Source organism: Peromyscus eremicus, chromosome 12, assembly GCF_949786415.1.
Source record: "Peromyscus eremicus chromosome 12, PerEre_H2_v1, whole genome shotgun sequence".
NCBI lineage: Eukaryota > Metazoa > Chordata > Mammalia > Rodentia > Cricetidae > Peromyscus > Peromyscus eremicus.
The window spans coordinates 46,282,462-46,300,484 of NC_081428.1; the positions used below are offsets into that span (position 1 = coordinate 46,282,462).

Sequence of the window (18,023 nt, forward strand, 5' to 3'; positions counted from 1 at the left end):
GTCATTAAAATAATAAATGAAGAAAGGGACATGACTACTAACTCTACAGGGGAAAAAAGGGGGATACTACTATGAACAATGACATAGCAGTGAATTGGAAACGTACATTTAATGGTCAAACTCCAAAACAGGCGAATCTTACCAAGATGAGCCCAGGAGGAAACAGAACATACTGGACAGACTTAGGGTAAGGAAGGAATTTGAATCTGTGACCAAGAGCATGCCCTGCTATGGGTGCTGGCTTCTAGGTTTCTTTTCCTGTTGTTGTGGTAATGTTTAACAAAAGCAATTTCAGGGAGGAAGAGATTCTTTTAAGGTCCATCAGAGCAGATGTCAAGGCAGCAGGGACTTGAAATAGCTGGTCATATCACATGCACAGTGAAGATTCTAAAGCAATGAATGCATGCCTTGGTGCAGCATTCTGCTTCCCTGTGGGGAGTCTAGGTTCCCATGCCCAGAGAAGGAGCCCATACACAATTTACGGAGGTCTTCTACATCAATTAAATTAATCAAGATAATGCCCCATAGGTATGACATCTCTCAGGTGTGTCTAGATTCTCTCAAGTTGAAAATAGACACGGACATCAGACTTATTCAAAGAAAAACTAACATGAAACCTTCTCAAACTTTTCTTAAAAAAAAATCATGAAGAGGCAGAAACACTCCTTTGTAACTCATTCTATGAAGGTGGTATTAATTACCATTAATGCCAATTCTGTGATGGTGTTCTACAAAAAAAAAAAAAAAAAAAAGGAAATTACAAGTCAACATTCCCCGGCATAGATGCAAAGATTCGCAATAAAATACCAGCAAACTGGATTCAACAATGTATTAAAAAGAATATAGGTCATCAATGATGTATTAAAAAGAATATATGTCAGGCCGGGTGGTGGTGGCAAATGCCTTTAATCCCAGCACTTGGGAGGCAGAGGCAGGCGGATCTTTGTGAGTTCGAGGCCAGTCTGGTCTACAGAGCGAGATCCAGGAAAGGCGCAAAGCTACACAGAGAAACCCTGTCTTGAAAAACAAAAACAAAAAAACGAAACAAAAAAAGAGAATATATGTCATGATCAAGCAGTATTTATTCGTAATTCAATTGCAATGCAAATGTATCATAGTAAAATAATGAGGGGGCTATGAACTACACAAAAATTTCAAACAATGTTGCAATCTGTGAAAGGATCCAGCATCCATTTATGATAAAAACAACAACAACAAAAAACAAAACAAAACAAACAAAAGTCAACAAAATACCACTTAAATAACTAGGTGGGCCTTCCTTCAGTATAATAATAGACACATATGAAAAATCCACCATGAACATCATAATAATGTCAAAAAAATCCTGCAAAGTTTTCTTTAGGATCAGGAATATAGCAAACATACTGGTTTTTACATTTCTATTAAGTCAAGTACTGGATGTCCTAGCTAGAACAATTAGGCAAGAAAAAAAAATTAAAGGCATTCAAATGGAAAGGACAAAGTAAAATTGTCTCTATATCTGACATAAGCTTAATATCTAGAATACACTGCACATGCTAAAAAAAAAACCTGTTAGAACAAACAAATTGAATAAAATAGAAGAAAAAAATCATTGTTCATAGTTGATTAAAATTTTATAGGCAAAGGACAATCCAAAAAGGAAGTAAAAAAAACTATTTAATTTACAATAAATAGCATCAAAAACAGTAAAATATTTAGGAACTAACAATGAAATATGAAAACCTTATAAATGAAAGCTATAAAACATTTATAAAGAATTTGAATAAGATATAAGTAGAGAGACATAATATTTACATACTGTGAGATTTAGGATTGATTCCAATATTCTCCCAAAGATCTATATATTATTTAACCCAATCCCTACATAAATGCTGTCTTCTTTTCCTAAACAGAAAAATCCATCTAGTCAAAATAATCTTGAAAAAGAATAAAATAGGAGAACTCATACTTTCTAACATCAAGCCTTACTAACACTGAGTAATCTAAACTCAACAGTGTAGCATGGACATGAGGTTAGACATGCAATATAACCATGTCCAAACACTCACATACATGAACAAATTATTTCTGGCAAAAGTGAAAGATCATTCAACAAGGAGAAGACAATCTTTTGAATAAATGTTGCTAAGTAAACTGAATATCCGCATGTAATACAATGACCCTCGGCTCTGAACATCATACACAAAAATGAACTCAAAATGGGCTTACTGTCTAAATGTAAGGTGTAAAATGATGGCACCCTAGGATAAAACTACAAGCAAAAAACTTCCCAACATTGGACTTGGCTACAACATCTTAAATATAACACAAAGGTATTGACAACAAAATAAAAAAATTAACAAAATGGACTTCATGAAAACAGTTTCTCAGAAACACTGTCAACAAGGTAAAAAGGCAGTCAACAGAACACAGGAAGGTATCTGTGAACCATGTATCCAATGATGGACTAAAATCCCTATTATATAGAAAACTCAAAGTTCAACAAAACAAAACCCAATTCAAAAAAGACAAAGGAGCAGGGTATGGTGGCTCACTTCTGTAATATTGACACCTCAGACACTAAAGCTAGAGGGTCACTGTGAGTTCCCAGCCAGCCTTGGCTCCATAGTGAGTTCTAAGCCAATGTGAGCTCCTCAGTGAGACCCTGTCTCAAACAGTAAATGAGAGAGGTGTACTTAGACATTTCAAAAAAGGCATCCCAATGGCCAATAAACACCTTAAAGGAGATGCAATATCTTGATCATCATGGCAATGACAATCAAAATCATGAGATAGATGCCTAAGGCTCCACCTCATCCATTAGGGTGGCAACCAAGCAAAACAAAACAAATCCAAAAATCAGTAAGGGTTAGAGAGGATGTAAAGAAATTGGAACCCCTGTGCATTGTAGTCAGAACGGAAAATAGTAAACAGCACAAGCTACCATGGGAAAAAAAATGATGTCTTCTTAAAAACCCAATAGAATTATCAAATTCTCCAGAAATTGTACTTTTGGATATATAGAGAAATGTGGGCCAAAACCATCATGCTGAGATATATCTCACATCTGCCAGAATAAATACTACCAAGAAAGTGAACGACAGCCAGTGCATGCTTGTAAATTCAGGAGGCAGAGGCAGAGGCAGGTAGAGCAGAGTGAGTTGAAAGCCAGCCTCGTCTACACAGTAAGTTATAGACTAGTCATGGCTACATAATGAAAATGCCTTTTTTTTTAAGTGAAAGATGACAGGTATTTATGAGAAAGTGTAGAAAGAAAGAAACCTTGTACATTGTTGGTGGGAATGCAAGCTTATACAGCCAATACAGAAAATAAGAGATTTGTCTCAAAAATTAAAAATAGAACTATGATATGATCTTTTTAAAAAAAGATTTACTTATTTATTACGTATACAGTGTTCTGTCTGCATGCCAGATCTCATTACAGATGGTTGTGAGCCACCATGTGGTTGCTGGGAATTGAACTCAGGATCTCTGGAATAGCAGCCAGTGCTCTTAACCACTGAGCCATCTCTCCAGCCCCCAACTATGATATGATCTTAAATCTCACTTTAGAATATATATATATATATATGAATATATATATATATATATAAAGGAAATAAATTCAGTACGTTGAGTAGTCATTTCCATTCCCACATTTATTACATCACAATTCCCAAAATAGGTATGTCATGGAATCAATCCAAGTGTCCACTGATAAAGGAATGGTTTAAAACAGAGTAAATATACACATTTGGCACTGGAAAAAAGAAGTAAATCCTGTATTTGCAACAGCTTTGATGCACATGGAAGGCATTAAGTTAAGACAGACAAACCGGGCACAAAAAGACAGACATCATCTAGTCTCACTCATATACAGATCTACAAGAGTTGAGTTCATGGGAACCAAGGGTAGAATAATGGTTGTAAGAGGCTTGGGACACAGTTGGGGAGATGCTGGCCAAAGGACACAAGACTTCAGTCATGAGGAATACGTTCAAGAGATCTACTGCACACCATGGTGACTGTCATTAATAACAAAAGACTTTAGACTTGCTAAGAGAAAGAATCTGTACAACTGTCTACAGCAGCAGCATTCATAACGAATCAGCTGGAGAAACCCGTGTCTACAGACAAAGGAGTAAGCAAAATATAGTACATACATAACATGGACTAGCAGTCAGTCATAAAAGGGAAAGACATTCTGACACATGCTTCAACATCCATGGACATTGAAGATATAGTTAAGTAAAATGACGTCACAAAGGACAAACACTGTAGAATCGCCTTCCCACTGGATACTGAGCCAAACTCACAGAAAGAGAGTAGTAGATAGATGGAGGGTGGGGTGGAAATGAGTTATCGTTTCATGACAATTGACTTTCAGTTTCAAAATATCAAGAGTGTTTTGGAAATGGAAATGATGGGAGAGACAGTGACACAGTACTATGTACTGAATGACATTGGCCTGTACGTAAAAAAGGTAGATGGGAAATGTTATATATATTTTACCATAGTAAAAGGGGGGACATGAAAGAGACTTACAGACATACATGTTGCAGCTGTACTGCGTCTGTCAGCTCTCTAAATGTCCCTGTCCCATAACCACCATTCTCACAGGAAAGCTATGCTTCATAACGCAGCACGGCTTCAGCATGCAGCTTAGCAATTCTGCAGCAATACTACTACCGCTATTCCTGACAAGACACCTTATTAACCTGTTTGGTGAAATAAAGTCTCTGCCAGAAAACCTAAGACAGTTGATGCAACACAGCTAACTTGAGAGATGGATGCCCATGGTGATGTCCAACTTAAACCCTGCAAGAGTGGGAAAACCACCAAGTTAACGGCACAGCACACATGCTCCAGACTGGGTGATATTCTCCTCCCTGCTCTGTGATCACACCACCCTTCAACATTTAACACTTCACATCTCACATCTCTTTTACTTGCTGCCTCCCTTCCCTGCTGGATGGGGAAAGCTTAGAGGATATTGGCTGTGCAGTATCATGACTGCAGCACCTGAAATACAGAGCTGAATGGTTTCTCTTTTAAAATATCTACCTAATTTATTCTGTTTTAATTCTGATTGAACTAATTTTTTCACCTGATTAGAGAAATTAGTATTTTTTTTAAATAAAGATTCTGTGCTATATATTTAAAGTATAATAGAATACGATGTGATGTGCTATATGTAAATAGCATAGAGGTTCCCTTGGTGAAACAAATGAAAACAGCCAGTATCTCACATAGACACTCTGGCATTCATGGCATTTTTTAAGCTTTATTTTGTAGCAAAAACAGCTGAAATCTACTCACATAACATGACAAAAAAAAAAAGCATAAACCATTTAATTTTGGTACCTACAGTCCTTATGATAAACATTAGATCTGTGACTGTGTTAAGTCCAAAGTCTTTAACTACAACTTGATCTTCTTCATTAAGGTGAACATTAATTAGCAGGCTGATGAATACAGTTTTGAGGTCTTGATCTGGGCACGGCAGTAAAAAATTAGACTTAAAAAATCAAACTGTATTAAATTCCAAGCCAAAACTTAGTGCTTTGTTTTCAAATAAGTGAGATCCTCAGACATAGTTTGTGAGATGTAGTTTATTTCACTGGAGAAATAAAAAATAAATTCATTTATCATAATACAAATTCAGTTGGTGATGATAATTCCAGTCACCCCACAAAAGCTGTATAGCAGGTGAGAGCTAAAAGTATGAGTTTTGTTTGTTTAGTTGGCTAGTTGGGATTTTTTGTTTGTGTTTCCAGCAGAAGGCACTCTGGTGGACTCCTGGGTGCTCTGGTATTCACTAGGAGCAGAAGGGAAGTTATCAATTCTAAACAGAGTATGCATTCCATTTAGCCCATCAGCCAGAATGTCCCCTGTCTCCATATTTTAATTATCTCCAACTCCTCTCACATTGTGCTTTCATTCACAGCAATTTTTAGCAGGAGAAAGTTTTATTGCTTCTCTGTCAAATGGTATTAGTTGGTAAAAATACCAACTAATGTGTATCTGACAGGAAGTTAGTTATTTATTTTTTTGTTGGCTTTAAAAAATTTGTATGCAGTATATTTTGTTCATATTCTTTGCCCTTGCGCAAATTCTCCTAGATCCTTTGCTTCTTACTACCCAGCAAACTTCATGTTCCTTTCCTTTATGTCTCTCTCAAATCAAGCATAACAATAATTAAAAACAAGCAAGTCAATCCAAACCAACCAACCGAAAAAGCACATGTAAGACTTGGAGTCTAGTTCGTGTTGGCCAATTACTCCTGAGCACAGTGCCTGACAGGAAGTGTGACTTACATACCCAGACTCCATTGGAGAAAACTGATTTTCCCTTTCACCACAGTTGCCAATTGCTAGGGTAGGACCCTAGGTCCATTTCCTCTTTTTGCTGGAATTTTGTCTGCTTTGGACCTGTGCAAGTCTGTGTATTCAGTCACAGTTTCTGTGAATCCATATATGTGTCAGCCCTGTTCAGTCTAGAAGATGCTGTTACTTTAGAGTCATCCATCCCTCTGGCTCTTACAATCTTTGTACCTCCTCTTCTGCTTAGATCCCTGAGCTACAAGAGGAAGGGTTTGATGAAGACATCCTATTTGGAGTTTAGTGCTCCAAGGTCTCTCACTATCTGCACATTGTCTGGTTGTGGGTCTCTGTGTTAACCACCACTTAGGGAGGGCTGAGCAAGACACTGATCTGTGAGTATAGCAATATGTAGTTAGAAGTCATTTTATCGCTATGCTCATCTAATAGAGTAACAGGAATAGGTTTTCCCCGAGGGCCATGACCTATTTAGTTTCAGGTTCTAGTTTAGCAGTGTCAGGCATGGGTTCTATCTCATGGAGTGGGCCTTAAATCCAGTTTTTAAAGTGGTTGGTTACTAACATAACATTTATTGTCGATATTATAGAAGTATATCTTTCAGACAGGTTGCTGTTGTAGGTTACAGGGTTTGTAGCTGAGTAATACTGATGATTAATTTTTCCTTTCCAGTAGCGTGCAGAGTACCTTCCAGCACCATGAATGCTAATCAGTATGGGTGAAGCTTCTAATGGGGTACCAGCTCTATTTCTCCATGTTCCATGATATAAGTAAGTGGGTGTCTTCAGCAATAGAGTCTTACTATTAGGCTATTAGGCTGGGGGGGGATGTATTGGCAATATAACCTGTAATGTTTGAGGGTGTCTAGAGGACCCCTTTGGTCAACAACTCAACAAGACATAATCTATTCCTGGAACTGAGGATTTTATTTGATAGTATAAGATTGAAGACTGTCTTTACCATTGGATAGTGACTCCATTTAAATCAGGAAGTTTTTCTTGGTAGAATTATTAGAGATAATAAAATATAAAATATGCTAGAATTAGAATGTATATGGCTTGGAATTCTATGTGAGTTGAGATTAATCATCTACTACTAGTATCTTTAAAAGAGGAACAAGTATACATTCATGCCTCTCACTAGAAGACGGGGTCTAATGTATGCCAGGTTGGCTGAGAATGACCTTGAACTTCCTGATTTTCTTGCCCTTACTTTCTAAATGCAAGAATTACAGGTGTGAGCCATCATACCTGGGTTATGCAACGCAAGGGATTGAAACCAGGGCTTTGTTCTAGGGTACTGTACTGACTGAGCCACAAGAAGAACCCTCTTAACAAGATAAAAACACATCTAAATCACATATGATTGGGCTTCTGTGCCACTTTACAAAAACAAAGCAAAACCAGAATAGAAAAGTGTATCAAACAGACACGCAGTGAGCAAATTCTATACTCTGTGGAAACCACAAGACAATGAAACTAGTTCTACCTGAAAAAGAAAAAACTTCAAGAATAAATAAAGGGGTAGAAACGGGTGTCAAAGAGGGAAGAGTCCTGAGGATTACATTAAGGTAGGACATAATTTCTAAATATGAATAGGATGTTAGACAATTTATCATACTGTGGAAGTATTGACAAATCGGGGTACAGTGTTTGCACTGTGGTTTTAAAGGCACTCACTTTTAGAAATACGTGCTAAGATACTCACGGATACAATCACGGAATTTTCCGAATTCTGCCTTTCACAGTCCAAGTGGTGGAAGAGATGAAAGTAGAGTTGAAATCAATTTCCCCACCGGTTGATCATTGTCAAGGCTAAATGAGAGGTTTCTGGGGCTTCCTTGCAATCATCCTTACTCCAATTCTAATTTCTCCTTGTTTCCCTCGGCCGCCCCTAGCAGCCAGGACTCACAGACTGGCTGGCTCAACCACACGTTCTCATTCCCTCCTGAGGAACCCAGCCTTACTTGCAGAAGGCCACGTTCTTGATGTGTTGTCCCACGGCTTTTGTGTGCCCTTGTCCCTGTGGTCTCTGCCTTTCTTGCAGATGACCACCTTCTGGTATATTCCCCCCCCCCCCAGTCTCTTTTACTGTGTCTGTCTCTGCAGTCTCTTTGTGTGACTAAATTTGTTCTTACAAAGACTCAAGGCCTGTTGGAATTGAGTCCATGCTAACACTTCCATCTTGACCTAAGTATTTCTTTAAAGGCGCTATCTTCAAAAACAGTCACACCCTCAGGTACTAGGAGTAAGGCTTCAAAATATGAATTTCTGAAGGACACAACTCAATCCACAACAGTATAATAAAAATTAAAGACATTCATAAAATACAATATTTGTAATATAGTAAAGCCAAAATAAATATATAACTCTCATAACTTCATAAAGTAAAATTCAAAAGATATGAATTGTTTCCTGGCTTAGATCTTAAACTTGTCTCATGTTTTCACCTTTTTGGTAACACAGGCCTCCTCACTCCACATGTCCCTAGAAGGGTGTAGCAGTCCGTTTCCTTGTAGTGAGCTTCCAACATCTTAGAAACTAAATAACATCAATAGGGAAATGAAATCTTGCCATACAACAGACAGCTATACCCAGGTAGTGAGTATTATCTATCTTTTAAGAAAGTATTCACCCTAAGAATATTAAACTTCACTTTCAAAATTAAGCAGAAATTTGTAAATTGATATGATTTAGGTAACAGCCTAATTAGGAAAATTTGTAACTGAAGCCAGTACCCCCACGTATCCATTTCTACCTTAATGGAGACCATCAGTCAAGGCATTAATGCTTGTCTTTCTCCATCTTATGCAAAAGGATTTGAATGAAATCATAGAGAACAATTACTGTACACAAATATTGTAAGCTAATACTCCAGCTGTAAGTCAGCAACAGATAAAACCCTGAAAACTCAAATGAATAGGGCCAAGAAGGGAGACAAAATTTAATGGGAGTAAATGTACAATTGTACACTAGGGACTAACAATGCTTACTTCCAGAAAGATAAAAGTATAGATCAGTCTGGCTCAATATGAACTCACATTCAATTTTTTGTTAATTTTTTTATTTCACAATAAATGCACTGAGGGTCACGAACGTGTTTACCAATAGTTAATGCATTATCAAGATACACAGAAACTACTTCAAAGAAAGAGATGATCCTATTTCAGTCAAGACTGTCTACACTTCCTCTAGAACATTTTCTTCCAGGTGACACTTCAAAGTATAAGTGCCAGAATGAGAGAACTCTTGAGTTCTGTCCACATGAAGAATAACAATGAATCTGGAGCTGTTGGTAAAGGTAAGACAAGGCTAAACAGAGATGTGACTTGCCTTCAAGGATCTTAATGGCTGACAAGTGGAGAGACTTTAAGCCTATCCCCCACGGCTCATGTGAGGAGAGTCAATTTAGCCTGTCCACTCTTATTTGTCCCTCAGAACTAATCACTTCCTCAGGGAAGCATTTCCTAGCCTAAAGACTGGAGCTTGCCAGACACTGGCTGTGGCTTTCCTTCTCATTCATGTCTACTAGGCAACAACTCTGTGTCTCATTGTTTGTCAGAGCAGGTTAGCCCTCTGTCTTAGTCCATTTGGGTTGCATAGACTGGGTGACTTCTAAGCATTGGAAAATTGTTTCTCACAGTGCTGAAGGCTGCCAAGTCCAAGAACAATGCATTGACTGATTTGGAGCGATGGGCTCACCTCCTAATCCAGGAATGGTGCCTTCTCACTCTACACTCTGCTCCTTTTTATAATACTAATCTCCATCATGGGGCTTCTGCTCTCACAACCCTAATGCTTCCCAGAGTGGCCTCCTCCCAATCCCATCCTCTTGGGGAGTCAGGATTTCAACTTATTAATGTGGGGTGGACCAAATATTTAGACCACAGCAACTAGATTAGAAGTTACTAGACAAGAGTCGACTATGTTTGATTGGTCAGCTCTAGAATTCTCACCCCTACCATAGCAGACTGAAGGAGAAGAAGCAAGAGAAAGCTGAGAAATTATGAAGACCTTTACAAATACTTTGACAGTGAGATTCCCAGGCAGCCTAAAGAAGTAGCATGTTTGCCTCTGTGGAGGCCATGTCTCAGGGTTAAGTAACAGTGAGGTGGAGGGGATGAAGGCCAGTAGACGAAGCAATCTTTGGGTTCGTTATTGACTAAGAAAGTATCGAATTTTATCAGGAGAGATCATGTTTATTACATCTTCGATTGTACTTTAGCCATCAGTTCCCTCCTGATCCACTTGAGAGAGTTAATAACACATTTCTGCGTAAGAGGTTCCATCTGACCTCCAATGTCATTTGATGTCTCACCCCATGATTCCTATCTCCTTCTCTCCCTCCTCCTCAGAGCTGATGAATAGCAATAACATTGTTAGGACACAGAAGACTTCGGGAAACAGTAGCCAACAGTGAGGTGAGGTCAGCCTTGGAGAAAACTATTCTGATAACCTCAGGATCCACTGTGCCAAAAGTAAATGCAGATTTGGTAAATGACACAAACTCATTCCCTCTGCATTTCTCTTTCTGCTGATTCGAATTTTCACAAGGGCCCAATTTTCCATAGGAACAGATCAGATTTACAGCAAATACAAAGATTGCATCTTTTATTTATAAGGCAAAGAAAAAAAAAACCTCTCAAATACTTTTCATTAAAACCGTGTGCCCTGTTGTACTGCCTCTAAGAGTATCAGTCCAGCATTATATGACTTCTGCCATTCTGGTGAAGGTCAGTGTGCTTGTCAGTTACTAAAACTATCAGGTCAGATCTCGGTGACTGAATTCCAGTTCTCAGTGGAATGAGAAGGACTGTATAATATAGGAACCACTGCCCATGTTTGCCACCCTGTTTCTGGTCTGTCTTCCTTCCAGGTATCTTTTTTTTTCTCTTGTAAAAGTATCCTCCATCCCTAAATTAATTCATAGGCAGTTATAGAATTAGAAAAACAATGTTACTAACTAGTATTAATAGAAACAGAAACATAAATTATTTTGAACCATATTACATCACTTGAGAGAATTTTGAAGGAAAGTTGGGGGGCGGGGACAGATAGGATAGGGACAGGGAATAACAATAATGATGAGGAGAGGTGGCAAGTGACAGCCAAGATGGGAGAACAAGACTGCTGAGAGTCCACACACACCACGCCAAAGTGTGGAGGGAGCTCCACACACAACAGGAACAGGACACCCAAAGTATGCTGGTGGAGATATCTCTATGACCTCTCAATGTATGCTAGCTCTTTCTGAGAACTTCACTCCTTACTACAAGGCTAGGAGGCTGAGGTCTGCATTTCTGAGAGGCTAGGAAGAGAACAGGAGCCCCACAATTTCAAATGCTCACTGTTTTCGTTCTGTGTGGTGTTAACATTTGAAAACCAAGGAGTACATGCCTGACTTGTATTTCACTCCATTTATGCTTATGATTACATTTGTATTTATACCTTTCTTGCTTTCTACAGTTTTAAGTAGAACCTGTCAGTCAGTGTAGTAACCTCTGTGCCTAGTAATAACTTCAAATATGTCTTTGAGGGGGAGATATATATGGTATGGATGCTGCTGGTCCATAGAACACAACGTAGACAGACTATGACACTAAGCACACCCTTGGTAGAGCACCAGGCTCCTCTGTGGTCCTATAACCTGCATCCTTCCCTCTATATCACTGATGAGGAATTTTCAGGTGCAATTACAGAGAGTACACAAGAAAAGAAAATACTCTAAAAAGTAGAAAACACTCTACTTCAAGCGGAGCAATAATTACTTCTTAAATTGTCCCGAAGGTAGAAGACTATTTTTGATACCCTTGTATTATACATACTTCTAGCCAATCACTGAACAGATTCAGAGTAGCTAATGTGTTTCCTTTTCATAAATGAAGTGCTCTGTCTGCCTAACTTAACAAGTGTTTGTGTAATTAACACATAGGACAGCAAGTCACTGTTGCAATATCTCTGGGAAATGAGATGATACTGGTGAAATTTTCCAGATAACTGGCATGTGCCTTTTAAGTTTCCAAACATTCATTTTTAATTGAAAGGTTTGCAGTATTAGTATTCTCAGCAAGTATTAGATCTTCAGAATATGTCATTTTACCTATCTATATTCACACGGGTTGACATGTATTATTCCATGGTATGAGATGGCAAGAAATTTTCAGGTCCATGTGGGATTATGTGCTCCCAGAAAACGGAGCCTCAGGAGACTCTCTGAGGGTTCTCGATCTCTTGGGAGCTGTCTTCTGCCTCCCTCTGCCATGATCAGCTACCACATGACACTGCTGATTGCCCTACTCCTCCAATTTCTAGTCTAATTTTATGTGTGTGCGCGCCTGTATGTGTGTGTGCATGTGTGCGTGTGTGTGCATGGGGGGGGGGGGTTCTCACTATATAGCCATGGGTGGCCAGCAACTCCCTTTGTAGACCAAGTTGGACTAGATCTCAAAGAGATCCACTTGCCTCTGCCTCCCACGTGCTGGGACTAAAGGTGTAGGCCATGATGACCACCTGATGCTTTGTTTTTCATATGATTACTCTGGGGAAGATTATGAAACTCGCTCCCTTTTCACTGCTACTTATTTGGATTTTGGACTGCCAAGGATGGAATTCATAGTCAAACAAGGGTTTCATCACTAAGCCACAACCCCAGTCTCTTTTCAAAGCAGAATCCCTTTTTCCTAGCTTTGAGTTACTGGTTGCTTAAATCAGTATCATCTTTTCAGCTGAATTCACAAGTGTGAGCCCTCTCAAAGTATCCCTTACAGTGACCACGGAATACTCACTGATACCGGTGTCCTTACAGTACTGGACCAAGTACTGTCCCATGACTTTTAGGAGATGGCTGTATTCTTGGACATTGAGGAATTCTTGTTTATTATGGGATGGTTCCATGATCTCCAAGGGTATGTTCACAATTCCAATCACACCTGCTCCAAGTCTGAGGAAGTAAATACATGTATCAACTTTGTAAAATCTGGCTAAAGGAAAAGAAAAGGCAAACAGGTACTTGTCACTTGCACCCAAATCATCCACAAATAAACCCATTGCCTTGCTGTGGACCATGTCAAAGTTATTAGGCTATCTTAAAGAGATTTCATTATCCATGGTGATTTCTGGTGAATATGGTTATATCCTACAGTATCACCTCAGAATGTCATTGATCCATTGGCAATACTCTTTCCAAACCTGTTACTTCTATGGGGAGTTCAGGTTGGGAAAAAGGAACAAATTTTTAGCAAGAACACCAGTAACACCAGTATCTTCTCATGGTCCTGTGTCTAAACCCTGGTCCTCTCATGCCTGATACCGGACAGAGAGAACCATTTTCTTTGTCCTCATTTCATCTGTCAGGCTACACATCTCATCATCATAGGGGTCCTTGGGGTGTTCACGAGTTCTAGTAAGGGAACATTAACAGGCCAAGAGGGTGATGACAGGTATCCAATTGTTAACCTGATGTGCAAAATTCCTTGGTTCCCTTCTGCTTTTCTAGAGCCACAGGAGACATCCACCTGGGATTTTTTGATTCTTGACATCATCAGATTTCAGGTGAAGCCTCCCATGTTACAGAACACCACAAGTTGGTTCTTCACTGCTCCTGCCACAGCATACATCACACTTTCCCAAACTGACGCCCCTGCCAGTTTCGTGTTTCACAACTTTCTTCTTCTACCCTGTCTCCCTTCATTCCTCATTCTGGAAGGTTAAATGCATCTCACACAGAAAGCCTGCTGTGACTTCCTTGTTTAGTTTTCTGCCTTTTGCACACAACCCTCCTTTATTCGTTTATCCAAGTATCTATTCATGTAGTCATTCAAAGTTAGCTCCTGAACCTGTTCCAGAAGCTAGGACAAGAGCAAGAAAGACAAGGTCCCTGCTGCTCATTCACTGAAGAACGAGCAGGCATGTCGTTAGTATGTAGATACATGTGCAGGACCATTTCACATGGTGATAAGTGGCTTTAAGAAAATAAAGTGGGTGCTAAAATTATGTGAAAAGTGACAAGTGGGTGTGACAGGAGGGCCCAGTTTTACTTAAGTAATTGAGGAAAGGGTTTTGGTACTCATGCCTAAACAGCATGCTAAAGCCAATAGTCAGAAGATCTAAAGACAGGAGGCTTAATAATACCAATTGCTAAGCTAAATGCTCTAAGAGTTTAAGCAAAAGGGCCAACTAAGTTGAGTTTAAAAAAATATTAAGAAGAACTCAACTATCCCTACTTGCAAATCACACAATCCTGTATTTCAAAGACCCTAAAGATTCCACCAGAAAACTATTAGGTCTCAGAAATCCTTCCAGCAATAGTCTAAGACACAAAGTTCACTATAAAAAATTCAGCAGCTTGTGTATCTTTTTATCTTTTAGTATTTTATTGGCACATATTAATTATACATGATAATGACTTAATAGCTTTTTAAAATGCTAGTAATGGGGGAGGTTTCCCATTCACAGTATCAAAAAAATGTTAAAATAAACCTAACCCAGGAAAAAGGCTTCTACAATGAAGGCTTTCAGACACTGAAGAAAGAAACTTAGGGAAAATCTCCCATGTTCATGGATAAGGAAAACTATTATTTTGAAAATGGATATATTGCCAAATATACAGATGCAATGTGATTCCCATCAAAATTCCAATAACATTCCTCACCAAACTAGAAAAAAACCATAAAATTCATATGGAAACACAAATATCTCCCCAAAAAACTAAAACAATTATTGGGGGGAGTAAGGGGGTCACAATGCTGGAAGTATTATAGAGCCATACTTAAAAACAGCATGGTACTAACACAGAAAACAGACCTGTGGACCAACAGAATAGAATGGAGAACCCAGAAACAAGCCCACAAATCACTGCTTACGGCAAAGCTGTCAAAAATGCATGTTGTAGAAAAGACTGGTGCTCAGAAAATTGGATTTTCACTCACAGAAGAGTGAAACTAGACCCATATCTCACACTTTGGCCTCAAAATTAGTTAAAAAATGGGTCAAAGGTCATAATGTAAAACCTGAAACTTTACAACTGCTAGAGGAAAACAGAGAAAAACACCTAAAAATATAAGCACAGGAGTGGATTTTTCTGAGTGAGGTTCCAACAGCATGAGAAATAACTCCAAGATTATAAATGGAATTATAAAATTAAAAAGCTTTTGCACAGCAAAAGCAACAATCACAAGAGTATAAAGAGATCACCTACATAGCAGAAGAAATATTTGCCAGTTACATATCAGACAGGGAATTAATATCCAGAACACATAACAGCAAAAATTAAATGCCATGAAGCCAAATCATACCGTCAATAATTGAATGAATGAATGAATGAATGAATGAACTAAAAAGGAAAATTCTGAAAAGAATAAAGTCAAGAGCCGGGCGGTGGTGGCGCACACCTTTAATCCCATCACTTGGGAGGCAGAGCCAGGCGGATCTCTGTGAGTTCGAGGCCAGCCTGGACTACCAAGTGAGTCCCAGGAAAGGCACAAAGCTACACAGAAAAACCCTGTCTCGAAAAACCAAAAAAAAAAAAAAAAAAAAAGAATAAAGTCAAATAAACAAGTCATATTTGAAAAGATGTTCACCATCATTAGCCATCAGGGAAATAGGAATTAAAACTGCTTTGAGATTTTGTCTCGCCCCAGTCAGAATGGCCATCATCGAGATAAAGAAGGACAACTTATTCACTGCTGGCAGAAATGTAAACTTGTGTAGTCATAATGGAATTTGGAGAAGAAGTTCCTCATAAACCTGAAAGCAGAAGCATCACACGATCCAGCTCTCTCATTCTTGGGCATCTATCTAAAAGTCTCTGTTAGCATATCCCAGAGATGCTTATGCATCCATGTTTACTACTATACTAGTCAATATAACAGGAAATGGAGTCAGCCTAGCTGTCTATTATCCAACAGATGAATGGATAAGGAAAATGTGGTCCAGATATGAAATGAAGAGATACTTTGATAGAGGGAGACATTATGGGGACAGGGAGAAACCTGGTGCTAGAGAAGTTCCTAGGAATCCACAAGGATGACTCCAGCTTAGACTACTAGCAATAGTGGAGCGGTTGCCTGAGCTGGATTACCACAGTAATCAGATTGGTGAATACCCTATCTGTTATTATAGAGCCTTTCTCCAGTAACTTATGGAAGCAGATGTAGAAATCCACAGCTAAGCGCTAGGTAGAGCTCCACAAGTCCAGTCAAAGAGAGGGAAGAGGGATTCCATGAGCAAGGGGCATCAAGATCATGACCATGAGGAAACCTACAGAGACAACCAAACCATGAACTGTAGACCGACAGCTGTGAAGCCTCCATGGGACTGGACTAGGCCCTCTGCATAAGTACGACAGTTGTATAGCTTGGTCTGCTTAAGGGGTCCCTTGTCAGTAGAATCAGGATCCATTCCTGATGTATGAGCTGGCTTTTTGGAGCCTATTACCTGTTTTGGGACACCTTACATAGCCCTGATGCAGGGAGGGGCTTAGACCGGCCTCAACTGAATGCACCAAGCTCTGCTAACTCCCCATGGGAGGCCTTACCTTTTTGGAGGAGGGAATAGGGGGTAGATTGGGGAGAAAGGCTGTGGGGGGGCAGGAGGAGGGAAGAGAGGGGGATTTGTGGTTGGTATGTAAAATGAATAAAAAAATTCTTAATAAAAAAAAACAAATTTAAAAAAGGCAAAAAATGAAAATATGACATTGGAAGGAAAATTCATGCAACCAGAAACCATTATGCTAAAAGAAATAAATCAGGCTCAGAACGACACATAGAGCCTATATTCACTTTTTTTAAATTTAAATTTATATATATGGTTGTGTACCTATGAATGTATTTACAGGCCATAGAACTAGAAAAAGGATCATGAGAGGGGAGGAAGTGATCTCAAGAAAAGCGTGAAATAGAACAGGTGCTGGAATACATGTGATAAGAAAGTAGAAAGGCAGGACTCACTGAGTAGTGGGAGGGCAGAAAGGGTATCAGCTGGAAGAGAAAGAAAGCATGGTGAGGGCATGGGGGAAGAGAGAGAGAGAAAACAAAAGATGACACACGTGTATGGAGATGCCATGATGAAACTGGTCACTTTGCATGTTAACCGTAAAACTAATAATAAAGAAACACTGTTCTCTCTGTTGGGGCACAATTTTAAAGTGCACTCATGCTCCTCAGTAAAAGATGGTCGCCCTTGACCTTTCTGACTGCAGAGCTTAGCGCAACCCAGGCACAGGATACTGCAACAACCTGCTTTTGCCCTAGCAATGAATGAAGAGCTAGTTCCCTGAGCATGATGCAGCAAGAAGACCTAAGCCCCTCCTGACTCATTCCACCACTCTTAGACATCTTGTCTGACTCTGTTCTTTCTATAATGCCTCTGTCTTTTGTCTTTTTGGTTGTGAGACTGGTCTTTAATAGCTGGATCATCTCTCCATTCCTCTATGATGTCTTTGTAAGATTCCACATAACTGTCAAACCAATTTATTACACTTTAGCACCAGAATCCATTATTCTAGAATCTAAGCAGACTGGAGATGTTTACTAATATATATCTATGCAGGTAACTGACAAGAGCTGCAAATCTGTAATAGGGTTTGTTCCTTACAAAATTAGAGTTTAGGGTTTCTTCCCCTCTGTTAACATTTCTTTAGTTCATATTTTTTTAATTAGTAAAATATTAGAAACCTGAAAAGATGACATAAGGGATTGAAAGACAT

General features: G+C 39.0%; 1 protein-coding gene across 1 annotated transcript in view; it reads right to left on the reverse strand.

Annotated features, from left to right (window-relative positions):
* The window catches only part of Morc1 (MORC family CW-type zinc finger 1), a 140,100-nt gene that overhangs the window by 58,082 nt on the left and 63,995 nt on the right, over nt 1–18,023 (reverse strand). Inside the window, exon 14 of the mRNA XM_059277734.1 lies at nt 13,105–13,259. Within this exon, the coding sequence (XP_059133717.1) occupies nt 13,105–13,259 (155 nt within the window). The remainder of the gene's footprint in view (nt 1–13,104; nt 13,260–18,023) is intronic.